Here is an 18533-nt window from a genome sequence, read left to right on the forward strand (position 1 = left end):
TGTCCATTATAGAAGGCCTTTGTCTCTAACGTGCTGTTTGGACTGTTATAGAATGAAGTGATCTCTTTCTAAGATTCCAGGACTCTTGATCTGAGTCAACATGTGTGGACCTGTTTTAAATTGTGGTTGAGCGACAGTTTTAGAAAGTACACCTCATTAGGGCAGAGCCCGGCCAACAGTGACGCCTGTACCGGGGCCTCTCTGTAAAAATCGATCCTGCAGCCTGAGTGTTTGTTGTATTATCCCGGGAACATATTTGTCATTCAGCCCAAACGGGTGGCTGATATTCAGCGTTAAGTTGATTTCCTGAAAACAGTCCATGGACCCGGGTGAATGAGAGTTTTCACTGAGGACTAGCCTTTGTAGCTTTAAAACTTTTGATGATTATTAGATCCTGTTTCATTCTCATGTAAAAAAAAACACATATACAAAGACATGCTTTTCAGGTATATTTACACTTTATTGACCATACTGAAAAAACATACTGTTTTTGTAGAATTTAGGTTCTTCTCTGACCATAACTGCCATTTACCATTTACCTCCATTCAACTAATCCCAGTTACATCAAGGAATACAAATCAGATGATATATGGAGACACATCAGGTGATATACTGTACATCACAGGTTAAAATCCTGTTAATAATATATTCTTGGTCTTCGGGAAAATAACCACATGTTCATGTAAACATTATTGTTTTTAGTCTATGTACTCATCTGTAGTCTAGCCAATGCAGTAAGTCATGGATATGAGGACTGAAGTGTTGCTCTATTCCCAATTTTTTTTTGACTGAAGCTGCTGGGAGGCAGAACATTTCTGCGTGTTCTCCAGATATGTCAAACAAATCCAGCTTTTTAACATTTTATTTGTTGTGATTTTTTCTCTAAAATACACACTTTTCTTACCAGTTTTGACTATGTGCTAAAATAAACTGTACAAGTACAAATCTCTAGTGCTGTCAGAGTTTTTAACATTTAACATTTAAAGACCTTAGAATTAGACTGAATCGATCCCCCAGGACAGGGAGTGTCCACACAGCCAACAGGTCAAGGCAGCCCTGCGTGGGTTTATTTAGGCTGCAGAGATAAAAAAAAAAAGACCTTGGGTTCGGAGTAGACAAATCATGTGACCAAAAATGAGTTACTATCAGCCTTCAAGCCACATATGGGCATTTGGTGTGTGGCCTGCGTAAAACCAGGTGCCATCAGCACTTTTCAGCCCTATGGACTCACACAAGTCCTACACATAGCTGCTTGCAAGGCAGAGAAGAAAGAGATTTTGAATCCCTTTTTAATGTAAATATAGCGAAGGCTTTTTACTGTTGTTTCTCCTTCTTCGTCCCTTCCTTCCTTTTCTGCCTTTCCTTTCTTTTCTCTCCCTCCTCTCTTTCCTCTCCTTTTTCTCCCTCCTTTCCCGGCCTAGTCATAAGCAATTGTCTGGGAAACATTTCCTCTCTTCCTCCAACAGGGGGCAGGCTGCTCCATTGTTGGCAGGATGCATGAGGATGTAGCGAGTGCGGTGCTGCACACCTGAGTCTCCACACTTGCCCTTGCACAAACCCCAGGGAGACCACATGGATACCTCACAGTCCAGAGGGGTATCTGGAGGAGAGGGAGAGAGAGGTGCAGCGTTTTAGGTTCATCAACTTTTTACAGTTGATCTTTTCCTGGCTCTCTTGCCTGCACTCTTTTGCCTTTCCAGTTTTTCAGAAGGCTGTGTTTATTACACTAACATGACAGAGCATAAATTTAAATTTCCATTTCATGACTCCCATTGAATAAGTCATAACGGTGGTCTAAGAACACATTCATCTCGAAAAATAATCTAAATACATTATTAAAACGGAATTCCCGTAAATGGTGGCATGGTGCGGGTCTAGCTTTTTTACGAAGCACGAGCTACTCGCTGTAAATTCTTGGCAGTGGCTGTGCTGCTGGAGTCACGGTGGGGAGAAATAAGTATTCAACACTAAAACACTAAAATACCAGTGCAGCAGCAGCAGCAGCTGTCCACAGGCACTGGTATTACATCCAGATTTAAACACATGAAGATATAAAAACCTTATATGCTTTTTAATGTACGGTGAACATTTTAAATATGACCATGGTGATAAATGGGTCGACAGACTTGTCAACATGCAAACTAGCTGTGCTTTAAAAGGATTCATAATATATTTCAGTTTAATAATGTCACTGTTAGAACATATATTGCAATTTACAGTGTAATAGATTGTGACTTCTTATAGTTTTGACTCCATTCAAACGCATGTTAAGCTTCATGTAAAGCATGAGTCAATCATACATTCGAACATCTTTAACATACTAACCTACGTAGTATGTTATTAGCTTTGCTTTACCTTAGTAATATATTTTTGATTTTCTTTTATAGTTTTTAACTATAACTCTAACTTTTTCATGCAGCATGCAAAAAACATGTTTCAGCAATAGTAATATTAGTAGTAGTTTTTATTTAGTGGAAATGGCTTTATGATCCCATGCGTATTACTTTTCTTCATTGTGAAGGCATGACAAAATGATTCACTACTTGTACTGTACATATACATGAATGTATGTCAAGAAGTCCTGTACAACTCGCGTGATCTGACCTTGACGTTCTAGTCTAGATGCTAATGTGTCCTTGGACAAAGCAGTGATTCCTTTAAATGATATCTTATAATTCTGTAAAATTACATGTAATGGTTTGTAATAGAACAACATTTTTGAAACAATATGGCCTGCAGGGAAAAATTAGTTTCATTACTGCAGATGTAGCTCAGCTATAACATCAGGAGATTTGCAGTTACCCTGCAGGGCAGTTAGGCTTAACTAGTTTCTGACCCTGGTAAACAAACACATTGATAAGACCAGGAGTCACAGATCCCTGTCCCCAGCAGCCTTATCCTATTTGATATTCAGTAATCAAGGAATAAGTCTTTGACTTTTACTGACAAAAATATTAAAGTATCAAGGGCTGCAAACAATTAGGGGCCACACACACACAAATACTTCCAGCCAGAAACCAGAGAAAATAAGTGAGTGAAGGGCATTGAAAACTGCCAGGGGCACATCTGGCATTAAATGGAAAAAAACTGAAACATGAGAGACAGAGTAAGTGAAAGAGCACTGTAAGAAAAGAACGTGCAAATTATCTACAATAGCATTCAAATTGTGGGTCAAATGGTACACAGAGCCTTTTTTGGAAGGTTGTTGAACATTTTGGGGGGGTTCTCAGACTTCAGAAGTGACTGGAAACAGTAAAATGACAACTGTAAGGTCAAGTATGAATTCAGCGAGATAAAAGTGGAATGTCAAAGGCTGAGGTTCTCAAACCACCTGTCCAAGTGATTCGTGTTCTGCAAGATTGTAAAAGAAGCAGACAGAATCAATTTGCTTTCTCACCTACTCTAAAGGTGACTCCACCAGGAGAAGGTGGTTCAAAATGAAGAGATAGAACCTCAACATGGCAGTGGCGCTGTAACAATGCTGTAATTAGATTTGCTTTTTAGAATCACTGTTAAGCTTCCAGTTTTCATTGCAGACTATAAGTCTGTTTCCCCTGACAACTCGTCAACAAACATCAGTGAAAGGCCAAAAAATCTGCTGAGGTTTCCTGTCTGGCTCCTAAACCTCCATCCTGCCCATTTGAATGTTTATCTTTCCCTCGATCTCTTTTATGCCTTCCTCTCCGAAGCCTGGAAAACAATTACAACGTTGCCGTGTACCAGTCACCTGTTCTAATGTTTATCTTAAAAAAAAAGTCCCTTCTCCTACCCTGCATAATAGAAAAGAAAGTAGTGAAGGTACTTTCTGTATCTTCTCAACACTTTCTCGTTCTGTCCTTAATGGACACTAAAGATGAATGGAAATGCTTACGTCAGCTTCAACCTTGAAGTGCACCTTTCAACGCTCTGTACAGCTGCCCATCAGTGCAGCTTCCGCGCCCCTCTCCAATCATTTCTGCTTTTGCACTCTCTAACCAACAACCAAGTCTGTGATACATATTAGCCGAACATGAGCTCATGAGCAACATTGGCTGAAGATGCCTGGTACATTTAAAAAGTTGGAGAATGGGACGGCAAAGGAGGAAAGGAAGGAAAGGAGGAAGGAATAAATTTAGACCTAGAGAGCAGGTAATAAATTAACCGACCAAATCAACGCTTAAGCTACATGTATCAAGAGAGGAGGACATTCATCAGAAATAATCATTACAATGTTCTAAGAAAATTTGGTTAATTGCCTTAGGGTTGTAATGTTTTGTAGCACCACAGTATTCCCCAATGGCTGGGTCAGTTTTAGGGTGGAGTTCAGTTGAATAACATTCTCTGTGACAATGTTTGTGCATCACTACAGGAGGTTCAATCAGCCAGATGTTGAAATCAACTTTTTATAAACATTATTAAAACCACAGATCCATCACATGCATTGGCTCTTACTTGGAGGAAAATGTGATTCACTTGTGGATCCATTTCTATTCCTGAAAAATATTTGTTTCTGATTTTTCCTTACTTAAACCAAAACTCAACAAAAGTAACATTTTGTTTATTATTGTGTGCCGTCAAGACACTTTTTTTGTACCTTTCAGACTTCTCTTTAAAGCATTTCTCTGACATGCTTTTGCATATCTCTGATGACAGCACGACACAGGTATCGTGTTTGACAAAGAACAAAGGCCCACACTTTAAAACATATTTCTCCGCAGGTGTTAAAAACTCCTGGGTAGCTTCACAACAATGATTTATGTGAGAGAAACTTTACACTGTGGTGCATTGTAGACATTGTATTCTGAAGGCCTTTTCACATGCTGTAAAGCCATTATAATGTATTGTGTGCTTTTTACAAGCTGAAATCTGTCATTTCTATTTCATTCAACAATTTTAATGTAGGTTCTCTATATCAACAGATGTTCGTCCTTACTGATAAGCGTATCCTCTATTTCATTTCCTATTGGCAGGAGGTTGGACTGGGTGGGTTCCAGGGGCAGGCTGATGATCTGATTGGTCTTCTTCACCTTGGTCAGTGTTACCTTGGCCATAGGCGGAAGGTGTTTCAAGCGTGGGTAGAAAAAAGAGTTGGCAGGGTGGCTGGGAAAGGAGGAGGTGATCTATAGAGAAGGAGATGGAGTTTGAGTCATGGCTTGTGATATAAAGAGATGTCTTGTCATATTGTCAAAGGTCATAATAATGAAAACAACGCTCACTCACCTGCATGATTTTGTCTTGGGGAATAGTTTCAAAGTTTGGTGAAGAGAAGGTGAAGCCACTGTCAGTTCCTGCGTCGTATGGATAAAGGTCCAGAGAAATGTTCTCTTTCCAGGTGTCGCCGTCACACAGGCTGACACCGTCCGCACCTACAAACCAGTCTGGGCTCGGAATGATCCGTACTATAAATGACAGCTGTGGACAGAGAAAGTTGAGTAACTAGATATGAGCACAATCAATTTATGTTTGAGTTGATGTTCACATGAAGTCCATATGAAGAGTTCACATGTTACAAAAAAGTGTTTTCCACACCTGTCAGAGAAAGGATTCCACTGTTTGTAGACTGTTCAAATACATTACGTAAGTGCGAACAGGTTGGAAACAGCTCCGTCAAATTCCTCAGTTCAGGGCAAAACCACCCAACACCACCTTGATTTGTGTTTCCACCTATCAGCTACAGGTCTGATGTACTTGGCCTGTTCACACTGGAGGAATCCAGGTGTTGAGTAACTTACATAGGAGTGCCTGGTGGAGACCTCGAACTCGGTGTTCATCTGGCCCGTTCCTCCCACGACAGCGGGAGCCGACAGGATCCCATAAACACTCTGGATGCGTTCGCCGGCCGCCTCGACTTCCTTCATGAGCGTCCAGGCCTCGCCTTTCTCTGCAAACTCCCTCACACCGTTGCTGGCAAAGTCATTACGCTGCCACATGTGGTAGTCAGAGCTGTGAGTCAAGCCTGAGAGCAGAAGGAATTGAGAGGTTGCATAAGGGCTTTGCTTTTCGCTGGTCAGTCCATGTACATTGTATTTGCTGAGGGAGTCATTTTTGGTTTTAGTTTTTATCATTCAGTGTGTAGTATTAATGTAGGTTACTTCTGTGTATGTGTTTGTGTGTTTTCAAACTGATATTGCATTGGTGAAAACCAACAAAGAAGTCATTTTAAATGTTTAAATACTATATTGTCTTTTTGATCTATACAATAATTGTATATATCTAGTTATAAATTGTTAGATTCTAATTATATATCAAAAACTTTGGCTTGTTTTTAGCCATCCAGCTTACTGTTAGTGACTTACATGCTAACATCCATAATAATAGATTTCAGATTGCACCTGTACCTTTCACCTTCCACTTACCAATGAGGTTTGACCACTGTGCTGGGGGCCTGTAGACTGGATACTGCTTAGGGAAAGCCGCCGGGGTCCACTTGCCAGTGAAGGTTAGACTGTACTGTGCCGTTTCTGAGGCTGTGCACATTGGAACATCAGTGGGAACAGGCATGGCATCAAGCCCCCGGTCCAGATTCAGAATCATGACAATTAGGTGGAAGAGTGCCTCGAAGATGTGGAGATTGTTCCTTAGGTAGTCCATTCTGATCAGTGCTTTATTTAAGAGGATAGCGACCTAGAGGAAAAGAAAGTTTTATTGTAATTTATACTCGTTAATTTAAAGTGGGGAACACTTTGTTACTTCCTCGTTTTTCTGGTCCTGGTTTGTCTGCTCAGACTTTGGAACAAGGCAAATACAATTAGGAAAAAGACTCTGACTGTACTATTGCTGATTTTAACAAGTGGAGAATGTGAGTCAGTGGGGACATGTCTCGTGTGATTTCCACCTTTTCTTTTCCACTGTTAAGTCTCGGGAAATGCGGCTTTAAGACCGGGCAATCTGTCATTAATTAACATCTCTGTGGTGAAATGTTTCTGCAGATTAGTGGAACCTTTCTGTTCCTGTTTAGCAGATATTACATAATGACATAAAGCTCTGCCAGCTGAATTTCCCAATAGTGGATTCCACATAACATCATCGTCAGTATCTTTCTGCTTTACTTGTTCAAAGATGCCACTGCATGAGTTTGATGCTAAAACTGTAAATATGCCTATATAATGAACATTTTTGTCACTGGAACATGCATTATTATTCATGTGTAGCACAACCATACTCCTTGCAGTTTAATATGACTCTTGAGAACATCAGTTTTTGCCAAATGCTATTTGCATGCACTGGTTTATACATTTTTGTGAAATACTTTAGTGACATGAAGAGCAACAACCTCATTGCAATAATGACTAATATATTTTCTCCACATGTTAAAGCCATAGCAATGCTCCTATTTAAATAAATCATCTCTACATAAAATTCAAGCCAGCATCTCATCTCACTGACATCAGTTAAAAATGCATATTTCCTCTGCAGAGAGACTACAGTAACACAACCTCCCTGTGCTGTCGGTGTGGTGCAGAAACTACTCACTGTTTTTTGCTCAGGTTTCCAGATGAATGAAGGGATGCAGATGAGTGGAGAGGAGGGCTGGAGGTGAGGAGAAGGGGAGAGGAGAGTGGTGGATGTGGCCGTCTGAAAGACTGACTGCGAGGCTCCAAGTCCTCTTTCGCCTATTTATGTCTTTCTGGTGGTTTACCCCTCTCCCTCTCCTTCCCCTCGTTGTCTCCCCCTTCTCCATCATGCCTCTTTTCCCTCCTCAACTTGCTCAACTTTTACACTCAGCCTCTCTTTCTGACTGCCCCCTCCATGCCCTTTGACTTTGGCTCTTCCTCTTGCTCCTGCTCTCCTACATTTTTTTAAGTGCCCCATTAACTGGCTAATGTGTTCAGCAGTGCAGCATTTACCACCAGGTGTCCCGTGCAGAACCGTGGGTATGGTGTCATTTCACAGTGTGAAGCTGTGTGACTCTGTGCCCAGAACTATGACTTATTTAGATAGTAAAATTTCTAGAATTCTCCAAATGTCTTCTGCCGAGGTTCATGAGCTGCAGTGAGCAGCTACCCAGTCCCGGCGCTGCAGGAAGTTATATCACCTGTGACACAGTCAATTTGTTTGACTTCTTTGATGGCTTTTTCAGGCTCTTATGAAGTCATATTCAGACTTTAGTCAACGAAATGTTGAAGAGTTATAGTCTTTAAATCGCCCAGTGTTTGGATTGAGCAGATTTGAACTCATTCTTGTCTTTTTTCAGTTGCAGTCATTTTTAAACAAGCTAGAAACCTTTAAAAACAATTGAGTGACTAAAGCCAACAGACTAACCAATGGACACCGATCACTTTTATTTATCATTAACATGTTTCTTCATCTCTATCCATCTATCCATCTATCCATCAAACAAAGTTTATCTCTGCTATGTCGCCTGGCCGTAGATTTCTCTCTAGCACATTTTGAAACATCTCCAGTAATGATAAATCTGGGAAATAAACACTGCCAGCTTGGTTCACCTTGGTATGTTTAGCTCGTTGATGGAAGATTTGTTGTTCTGAACATCTTTGCAGAAGCGCCTCCAGATGCACCCCACACACACACACACACACACATTTTACAACATCCTCGTCATATAGTGTCTTGCGGTTAAGTCGCCATCTCCCATAAATATATTAAGAAAGTCTTGATCAGTCATTCCAACGTACAGCATTAACGCCAAGCCGAGTGTACAAACATGTGGTTGAGCTTGGTATTCATTCAGTTGTAGGCCATACAGGGGATTGTGCTACATTCACTTTCTTTCAATTGTGTTGTTTTTTGGGATCTTTTTAGCCTTCATTATAGCACCCATGCATAAGTCAGACTCTTCTGATGTTTTTATGTCCTACAGCAGGGGTCCCCAACGTGGTGCCCGGGGGCTCTTGGTAGCCCCCATGGACCAACTAAGGTGCCTGCAGGGTCTGTTCTAAAAATAAAACCAGTCAACAAGACGATCAAAAATTGTAGAACTGTTCTGCGCTTTTTGAATCAGTACCAAGTACAGGCCAAGTACATCAGACCTGTAGTACAATATATAGTAGTAGTCTGTGTTCATGTCCTCTTCTGTTGTAGTGTTTGACTCACTGACCCTGGAGGTGGCAGGCAAGGCTTCACGTGGAGCAGTGTGCTGAATCAGCCCACAGCTAATGATTTCCACATGGTCACATTTCTTACAAACACAAACCAACAGTCGAATGTAGCCTGCTGTCCGTCAGTGACTTCAACGGAAAAGTAACTCATCACCACCTTCACAATACACAACAGAAGTGTTCATCCAGGGTAGTAGAGCAAGAGTGGAGAAGCTGAACCACTGTTGCAGAGAGTAGTGTTGTTTCACAGCAACATAAGATTTATAGTTATTTCATTATTGTATATAAGGTGCATTAGGCATTTTAATTTATATATGCAGACTAGGAACTTGAGATAGTATTGTTGCTTTTCGGGCCACACGGTGGCAGAAGTGGTTAATGGTTTTCTCTTGCAGCAAGAAGATCACTGGTCTGCTATTTGAATCTTTCTGTTCGGAGTTTGCCTGTTCTTGTCTGTGTGCATTAGGATTTTCCAAACGATAGAGATAGTAGAGATAGTAACTAGGTTCACTGCACACTCTAAGCTAACTCCTGGCTTGCGTTCCAAAAGTAGCCTCTGGGTAACCACCTGCATTCTGCCCCATCTGTAGATGTCAGTCTGCCCAACCAGTAGATGTCAGTATAATGTAATTTTCCATTTAGTTCTTTCCATTAATAAGATGGTGGGGGTCCCCAGCTCATTAGAGTTGGAGAAGGATGCTCCGTCTTCCACTGTTTGTTGACATGTGAAGGGCTGCAGCCTCATGGGTCAAAGTCTGGAGTTCTTAAAAAGTCGACTGCCTGACTCTTAACCACTGACCTCTGACCTACTGACCTACCGACCCATGGAGCTGCCGTAGCCTCCAGGGAACACTGAAGTGTCAGGTTATTATGAGTTGAGGCGTTAATAGCTTCTTGATTAACACTTGGATACAAGTGGATTTCCTAGGAGACAGTGTATCTTCATTCACGTAATAGTACCATGAATTCACACATTCACAGTACTATTTATTTCTGGAGCTTTTCAATAACAGAGATTTACACTAGGAGGAATAAGGATTTTGAACTGATAAATATAATAGAAATTTGCAGATTAGACAGACTATCATGGCTGAGCAGTTTGGAGTTAGGTTAGAGGGACTGAGGTTGAGAATTTTTAGGTGCTAAGGAGTGAAGGACGATAAAGAAGGGCATTAGATATTCATCTGCAAGGCAGCAAAAAAGGGATATGGCTGGAGGAAGGTCGGTGAAGGAGGAAATTGCGGTTGGTGTAACAGTCGAGGCAACAGATAAACTGAAGGAAAATACACAAGAAGAAAAAACACATTAGTGGAAAATTTCTGTAATCGTAAGACATAAGTAAGGACATTGAGGGAAAAAAAAGCAGTTCAGATCCACTTTAATTTTGCCGCTATCCAATATGTCAATATCGTTAAAACATTTAATTTCCGACTCAGATATCAACCGATACCGATATAGCTGTAAACTATATTGAGTTGCTGGCACCAGCATGCTGCATACAACAGTATCCCCTGATTATTAAAATAGATTCATAAAATGAGCTGCAATGCTGCCATCTAGTGGCTTTCAATTTCACATGTAGCCGTTTTTCCCCCAAACTATTTTTAGGCCACACATCATTTGGTGAAACCCAGGCATTGTGTTATCGGGGTTGTTATTATTGGAGGAAAAGTCGTACACATATATCATAATTATGCATAATTATACAGATATTATATTAGCAGGATATCGGTCAGCAGATATTATCGGACATCCCTAAATAGGATGTCATCTTTTCCTTCTTAATCCATCAAACTACAATGAGGAATCACTTTTAGCTCTTCCCTGATGAGTTCTTACCCTTCCTAACCCCATCACTGCTTACTTCATTTATGTGTTTAACATTTACACATCGACCTTTCTTAAAATGTCAGACCAAAACATTTTCTTCTTGTTACGCTCCTGGGTGTTCAACCTGATGCTTTTACCACCTTCTTTTTCCCCTCTTTTTCCTCTTGGTGATAGTAAATTCAAACTACTTCCCATGTAATTATATCAATTGTATCATCAACTTCAAAAACAAGGCATAAATCCACCTTTATTCAAGCCTTTATACTCTTAATTCCCTTGCGAAGAGAACCTCTGGGGCCTTGTTACAGAAATAAGTTTCTCTGATTTCCTGCAGTAATTTTCTCCACTGTGTGGAAACATTCTGCTCACGTATTTCCAGTATTGTGTGTGTTTTCCTGGTGATGGACTGAAAGGGTCAGGGTTCCTGTGCCTGGTTGCCACTCCAATAAGATTGGACACTTGATAATTTATGTGAACAGGGTGATTTCCCTTACGCTGCTGCCTATTATTAACATTTTAAAAAACTGGCTTTGCCGGTTTCCCTTATATAACAGTGACCTTTCTCATCTCTGTGATGACAACTTGACCTGGGTCATTCCTCCTCTTTTACTCCACGGCAACAGAGGGCTGGTATTTGAACTCGCTGTGTTTGTGTCATCAATCATGGAAAGTCACCACAGCCAGACAAGTCAATATTAGATGTCGAGACCTTGGTGATTTATATCGCAAATATGTAGATGAACAGCTCAGCTCAGAGTATTAGGTGACCGCAGCCTATAAATTCAACATTAGGAAATCCAAGCTGCTGACTCTGCTGTTCTCTCTCTTACCTGCTCGATCTAATTCCCTCTCTAGCACCTGAATATCACTGTTCATTTTCACAAGGCAGCTGCTATAAGTAGATTCACACATTGGCAACACAGTTTCAACATCATAGGGGGAAAAAGGGTCGAGGATTTTGAGTTGCGAGGAAGCCGTAACTGTTGTCTATTTTCAAGTGGCCAAATTATGTCAATTTTTTCTAACTGTACATTTTAGCTGGTTTAAAATTTCCGAGACAGTTAATTGATCAGGTTAATGATCATAATACGATTGAGTTTATGTAATTAATGTCAATTTTCTAAACATTTGCATCTCTCTCTGACCAGGCCATGAATTTCTCCTTAATATTTACAGGAGGCAAAGTAAAACATTTGCTTGTGGTGAAATATGCTATAATATTTTAAAATATTCCAGAGCATTAGATGTGTACAGAGAGAAAGTGAGTGGTGATTTTAATGTCTATATTGTCATTAACATTATTAAAAAAATCAGACACACTCAAATTTTACACATCATTTACATGTTATTTTTGTAGGTTTAATCAAAACCTTTTCTTCAGCTAAATCCCAACCAAGTCTGCCTATCTATTTACATAGAATTTATTGCTATTTGTTCTGTCTTTGTGCCCTTTGGCAGTGTAAGGTTTCCTCACCCATTTGCATAAAATGCTTAAAATTTGGAGGTCTGGGTTTTTACTGCCTTATCCCTAGTAATATGTCTTCATTTTCCCCACTTCTTTATTCTTCTTTCTCTGCTTGACTATTTTTCAATATTGTACCTCCAACTGTCACTATGTCTCAGTCATCCATCCAAGAAAGCTCTTCCAACCTGTTCGGCAGCTCTTTATTATTCTCTGCTCTGCCTGTGAGTCTGTGACCCACTAAAGCGAGACCCCGTCATGTTTTTCCCATCATGCTGTCCTCCCACCCTGTGGTGAGGCAGTGAACCCCCAGCCGGAGGTATAAAGGATTTGATTTACTGAGCCCCTTTGCAGCAGAAAAAAAAAAAAAAAACATTAGATGAAGGCTCAGTTTTCCAACACAGTAGCTATTTGTGTCAGTGCAGGTTTTACTTCAGTGCATTTATTTTAAATTTGAATTATAGTGCAACAACATAACATAACATAATGGCCTTTTTTATTGTCAGGTTGCAGAAATGACTATATTAATGTTAATAGTGATGAAGCTGGTGTCATTTTCTGTGTTGCTGATGTTTGTCTCAGGTAGGAAGTGTGCAGTAAATACCCAAGGCTGTGGTTTAACACATTGTAATGATGTGTTTTAAAGGGCAGCAGAAGGCACTGAGTACCACTTAAATTAAGTCTTTTTTCATGTTGTGGTTACTGGTTCTTAAAGTTGAAGCTGCCATGTGCAGCCGTGTGCACGTTGCTGCGCTGGAAAGGGATTTGAACCCCAAAATACCACAGGTCAGGAGCAGGAAATGAATAAGTTTGTTTAAATAAGTTAATGAATAGTGTTAAGTAATTTAGTCTGCTCTTTATACTTTAAACTTTATACTATACTGTTCTTAGTGAGTTCAACCTTCTTGCTATCAGTGCTTCATACAACCAACCAACCTTTAGAAAAACCTGATAAACATTTTATTGAGGAGTCAAACATGTGACCTGGTTGTTCAAGGTCGTTCATATGCCAGACGGGTTACTGTCTTGGCAGTTGATCTGAAAGACGCTGTGTAAGGGTGAGCATCTCCCGTGAGTTGAACCGTGCGCAGACAGAAAGTGCGCTCGAACCAAAACACTGTCAGACAGTGACAGACTCGGATCGTAAATTTCACTGCTGGATAAACACCAGTACATCTGTGCTTTAGTGTCCACACGAATCCACAACATCCATAAATAAGGATGATTACAATTACATAACCACGCTGAAGGTGCTGTAAGCTCCTGTCCAAATACAAACATCCAACCTAAAACCTTCAAATATATATTTAAAATATATAAAGTTGTAACTTCAACTTGGCAATGTCAGCAGATTGGAGTTCCTTTGAGAATCTGGACAAAGGCCTGCATGTGAGATACCCTAAAAGATGTGGAAGTGACACATGGGCTTTTTTTCATTTATTAATTAGTATCGATACTGTTTTAGAGTAGACGATACTCAATAGACACTCATGTGAGTATTGATATATATATTGATACCACTGATATTTCTCAATTTTCTCAAATTGCTGCGATCGACTGACTGATTGTTGTCTATATTGAACAGTCTGTTTTGAAATTGTCTCAGAAATTACAGTATTAGACTCTAATTGTTGGAACTATCTTCAGTCACAAAGCTTGAGAAAAAATATTTTGGAGTTTGACCTTTCAGGCTTTGTTACAAGCTGAGTTAATGACAGTTTAGAAGTGAAGAGACAAACTCAAGTCAGAAGAAGACATCAAGTCTCTGATCATGTATATATATTTTTAAAAAGATCAATAGTTCAACAGTGACACCGAACACAGTATGGCTTTAAATCATCATTTTTAAATTAAACTTAAGTAGGCTACCTCACCTTCCTGATGTGCCCCCTGGAGTAAATCTTTGAATTCATAGTTGAGGTGAATGGAATAGGGGGGCTGTCCTATCAATATGACGCCAATGGGCTTAAGGTATAATCCATGGCAGATTTAAATGTTTTTTTCAGACTTGAAGATACATATCACCACCTGCTCATGTTGGTGGATGATGTCACCTTGACACTCAAGGTAAAAGTGAAACAAAAGCCAAATGGACTGCAGGATATTTCCACATGACCGGTGGTGTTGCATAATAAAACCTGGAATACAATTCTTCGTATTTAGTCTCAGCGGTGGCGTCAGAACTGTTGCCAGTCATCTCTATAATTTAAAGCCTGATTTATGGCTTGTTGAAGTTGCTGGGACAAACACGGCCCTTGGATGATGGGGTAGAGCACCACCATGCATGCAAACCGTTGGACCTCACGCCACTTTTCATGCAGTCACTGTGACGTGACTGCGCTCATGAATAAAGAACAGCGTATAAATGAAAATGCGAGAACACATACGAAAGCGTTCAGCAAAGATGTGGTTGGATAAAAACCCCAGATGTCTGTGGAAAGAAAAATTGACCGACTCTGGTTTTCTTATCACAAGAGGGTAAATTTTAGTAGAAAAGAAATGTTGAAACGTCACACTCACGCCTGGAATCTTATGAATATGCAGACATTTCTTCACTGCATATGTGTACACACATACAAATACACTGTATGCACACAAAAATCGACATGTATATATACGAACATATATTTTATACAGTATATATATATCTGCATATATATACGTATATATATGTATATATATATATATATATATATACATATATATACGTATATATATGCAGATATATATATACTGTATAAAATATATGTTCGTATATATACATGTCGATTTTTGTGTGCATACAGTGTATTTTTATGTGTGTACATGTATACATATATAGAGAGAAAGAGAGAGGAAATATTTTCTGACTGAATCACCAAGATTATGTATTATGTACATGTACTACAAACCACACTGTAGCTGAGACAAACTAGCCATTCGTCTCGACTGCATAAAGACTTAAAATAAAGCATATTATATTTAATTACATATTTATATATTCCAGACTATAGGTCTCACTTTTTTTCATCTTGGCTGTGTTTGCTTCTTATATTCAGGTGTGACTCATACATTAAAATATATATTTTCGCGTTTGTTATTTTCACACTGAAAGCCGCTAGAGGGCACTCTAGGCTCGCGTAGTATCTGCTACTCCTGTACCACTGAAAATTTACATGTTTGTTCTTTCACACTGACAGCCACTAGGGAGCACTCTAGCTGGCTGGTGCTGCTTATATATGTTTGTTTATTTCATTATGTATTTTCTGGCTTGTGCGACTTGTACTCCGGAGTGACTTGTATTCCGGAAAATACAGTAAAAGTGATTCCATCCTGCAATTGGCCTTTACTCTTATTTTTTTTAGTTATACTTTTATGTCAACTATGAGGTAATATATTATATTAAATTCAATAGACTTTGTTGACAACATCGGTGGCTTTTAAAAGGAAATTTTGCAGCAATAAAAACACATGCATCTCTGTCTCAGTTTTTATCGATCAGCCTGAAACATGTTTGTATAATTCTGCTCTTTCTGTGGTCTCTCTGTATTACCTGTTAGGTAATACATCTCTCTTTCCAGTTACTCAGTAAATTTACCGTGCTCCAGGAAATTTGTGCCAGTAGCAACTGCTGGACAGGTGAAGCCAAATGAAATCATAACCTTACTCAGCTCTTCTTTTCCCATAAAAGCTTGGAAAATGTGGAGTGAGAATTTCTGAGCTTGGAGATGGCTGTTACGTAAAAGGCAGAAGCGATTTAGTCACGGTAATGGAATCTGTCAGGCGCAATCTTTAAAGTTTTCGATGATGGGGTCATTCAGGTAATATCATTTGTATTTCTCATACAAACCAGGAGCAAAATGAAACCTTTCATCCTTATCATCAAAAATTACATATTTTAACCTTAACCAAAAAAGGTCATCTTTATTAAATTCTAATTTTTACTCAAATCTAGTTTTAGTTCCAAAACATAGACCAGGTTTACTTATCAATGTTGTCAGGACTTGTGAAGAAATCTGCTTTTCACCAACATGACCCAGAAGATTAAAATCATTTTACATCAGACATTTGAGATATTTCACAGTTTCATCAGAAACTAATGTTTTTGATAAATGCGTGTGTGCTCTGCACTACACAAACTACCTGGAGTATCTGCAGCTTCTGTAAACGTTGGGTCCAAGTTCCTTCTGGATTAAAATATTCGGAAAGTTGGACGGTTGGTTTTGGAGCTTTGAGTTCACTGTTACATGGACTGCATTTCATTAGTGTCTGTGGCATCTCTTCCTACATATTATTGGAAAAAGCTTCTGGAAACTAGACTTAAAAGTATAACTGTCTTGGCATTTGTTCAGGGCAGAAGATCTTTCAACCTTCATATTTATGGACTTTTTTTTTTGCACTTCGTGTCAGTTTCGTGTCAAAGTGAAAGGAGCTACCACACCTGACTGTTTCAACCACTACGTAAGCTGTTAAAGGATGCAACTATCCTGCTCTTATATGCATTCTTGTCTCCATCAATTTGGCCACCACTGTGTACCACATGTTTTTGAATTGGTAGCCAATGCTAAAAATGGCATCATCATGTTGAGAGTACCTTGTAAATTCCTTGAGCCTTTGACCTCTCACTCTTTTGGAAGCAACGTTTATATCTTTTTGGTCAAAATGCAGCGGAATGTTTTTGCAAGTTTTTTGTCCATTTACAAGATAGATTTAAGTAGTTTGACAGCGACTCTTTTCTCTCTGCTCTCTCTTGGCAGTTTTTCATTTTGTATATTATATTAATATATCTGGATTCCTGGAGTCTGCTAATTCAAATAGTGTTGGAAGACACAGAGCAGTAGTTTGTATTTTATATGAAACTTATACGCACCGCGGGAGAAACCAAAGGAAATCAGATTAAAAAAGCAGATAAAAATGCAAACCGAAATTTGAAATAAGAAGTAAGAAACCACGGTGAAAGGGGGTAAGAAAACTTTAGCAAAATCTCTTTCAAATGGCAAGAATGAGCCATAAATGTTCAAAGGTTTGTCCGGAAAAGGGCTAATATCAGAGCAAACATAGTTTAGATCATTTTGGTTCAGGGGCCGTATACAACCTAGTTAGATGTTTCATAGTGTAGCAGTGAGCACGCCTGCCTCAGAAGCAAAGGGCAGAGAGTCCAGGGTTCAATTCCCAGATGAACCACATGCTTGATTGTTAATTCTCCTCTTGTAAGTCACTTTGGATTAAAGCGTCTGCTAAATGTAAATATAAATGTCAAGTTGGTTGGACCAGCATAATAATAACATAATTATCTATAAATAACAAAAAGTAATTTTCCCTTTGTTTTCATGCAAAAACGTACATTGGATAAATCTTCATATTTAGTGAAATATAATTTTACATAACATTTCCTAAACGTGGGATTTTAACCCCCAAGTGGGCCGGTTTTGGCCCACGGGCCGTATGTTTGTCACCCCTGGTATAGATACACATTTCTATTTACATTTACCTGCAACCATGGACTCTTGGCATCATATACTGTAAGTCCTACAGACTAAAAAAATCCTTGTTTTACACTTTAACAGTGAGTTAACTAAGAGCTTAATGCCTTTTAGAACAGAACAGAGAATTACATATTAATGATGTAATGAATTTGGCATCCAACTTAGGCTATTGAATCATAGTAAAGTACCGTTACTTGTGTATTCAGACATCATAGATTATCTCCAGTTCAGGACTTACATTAGTTCAATCTCTTCACCCTTTGCCGCCAAATACCACTCTTACATAATGTAGCTCCAAGAGCTCATGAATAGCAGGTGTGACTGTGCATAATGCATTAATTCAAAATGCCCCCTTACACTTGTGTTAACTTCTCTCTCCATTATACTGGTTGTAGTTCTGCCAAAGTTGGTTCTGGCCAATTTCTCCTGTAACCTTTTAATGGTCTGCTGAGACGACAGTGTGCCAGAAGAGCTTTAGCTTCAATTCTTGGTGACATTTCAGAAAAGTTTGAGAGAAAGTTGGATAAAATGATAAAGTTCACCAAAGAACAGTGTTCATATGTTACCACACGCTTAACGAATCAGCAAAAATAAAACATTCTGTAGTTTGAACTGAAGAAAAAATATGAACAGTTTAACCTAATGTTGTGGGATTTGCTGTATTAGTACACATACGACACTGTGCGTCACACAGTGGCGATAGAATGTCTATAGAAAGCTAAGGTTTTTGCTCATTTA

At 39.2% G+C, this 18533-nt stretch overlaps 1 protein-coding gene across 1 annotated transcript; it reads right to left on the minus strand.

Moving 5' to 3' along the window:
- Positions 1 to 439: 439 nt before the first annotated feature.
- On the minus strand, positions 440 to 8147 carry spon2b (spondin 2b, extracellular matrix protein). The gene is made up of 6 exons (XM_008326554.3): positions 7453 to 8147; positions 6336 to 6603; positions 5712 to 5935; positions 5200 to 5391; positions 4913 to 5099; positions 440 to 1600 (listed from the first exon to the last, which is right to left on the minus strand). The coding sequence occupies exons 2-6, from the start codon at positions 6568 to 6570 to the stop codon at positions 1422 to 1424; spliced, it is 1017 nt and encodes a 338-aa protein (XP_008324776.1). The 5' UTR covers positions 6571 to 6603; positions 7453 to 8147; the 3' UTR covers positions 440 to 1421.
- Positions 8148 to 18533: the final 10386 nt, after the last annotated feature.

Source organism: Cynoglossus semilaevis, chromosome 15 (genome assembly GCF_000523025.1).
Source record: "Cynoglossus semilaevis isolate Cse_v1.0 chromosome 15, Cse_v1.0, whole genome shotgun sequence".
NCBI lineage: Eukaryota > Metazoa > Chordata > Actinopteri > Pleuronectiformes > Cynoglossidae > Cynoglossus > Cynoglossus semilaevis.

Bases quoted from the DNA above. Each gene is read 5' to 3' on its own strand.
- spon2b (XM_008326554.3), bottom strand. From the start codon at position 6,570: ATGGACTACCTAAGGAACAATCTCCACATCTTCGAGGCACTCTTCCAC. The intron at 5,936-6,335 runs GTAAGTGGAAGG...TTCTGCTCTCAG, and splicing joins ACAGTGGTCAAACCTCATTG to GCTTGACTCACAGCTCTGAC. The intron at 5,392-5,711 runs GTAAGTTACTCA...CTCTGTCCACAG, and splicing joins TCTCCACCAGGCACTCCTAT to CTGTCATTTATAGTACGGAT.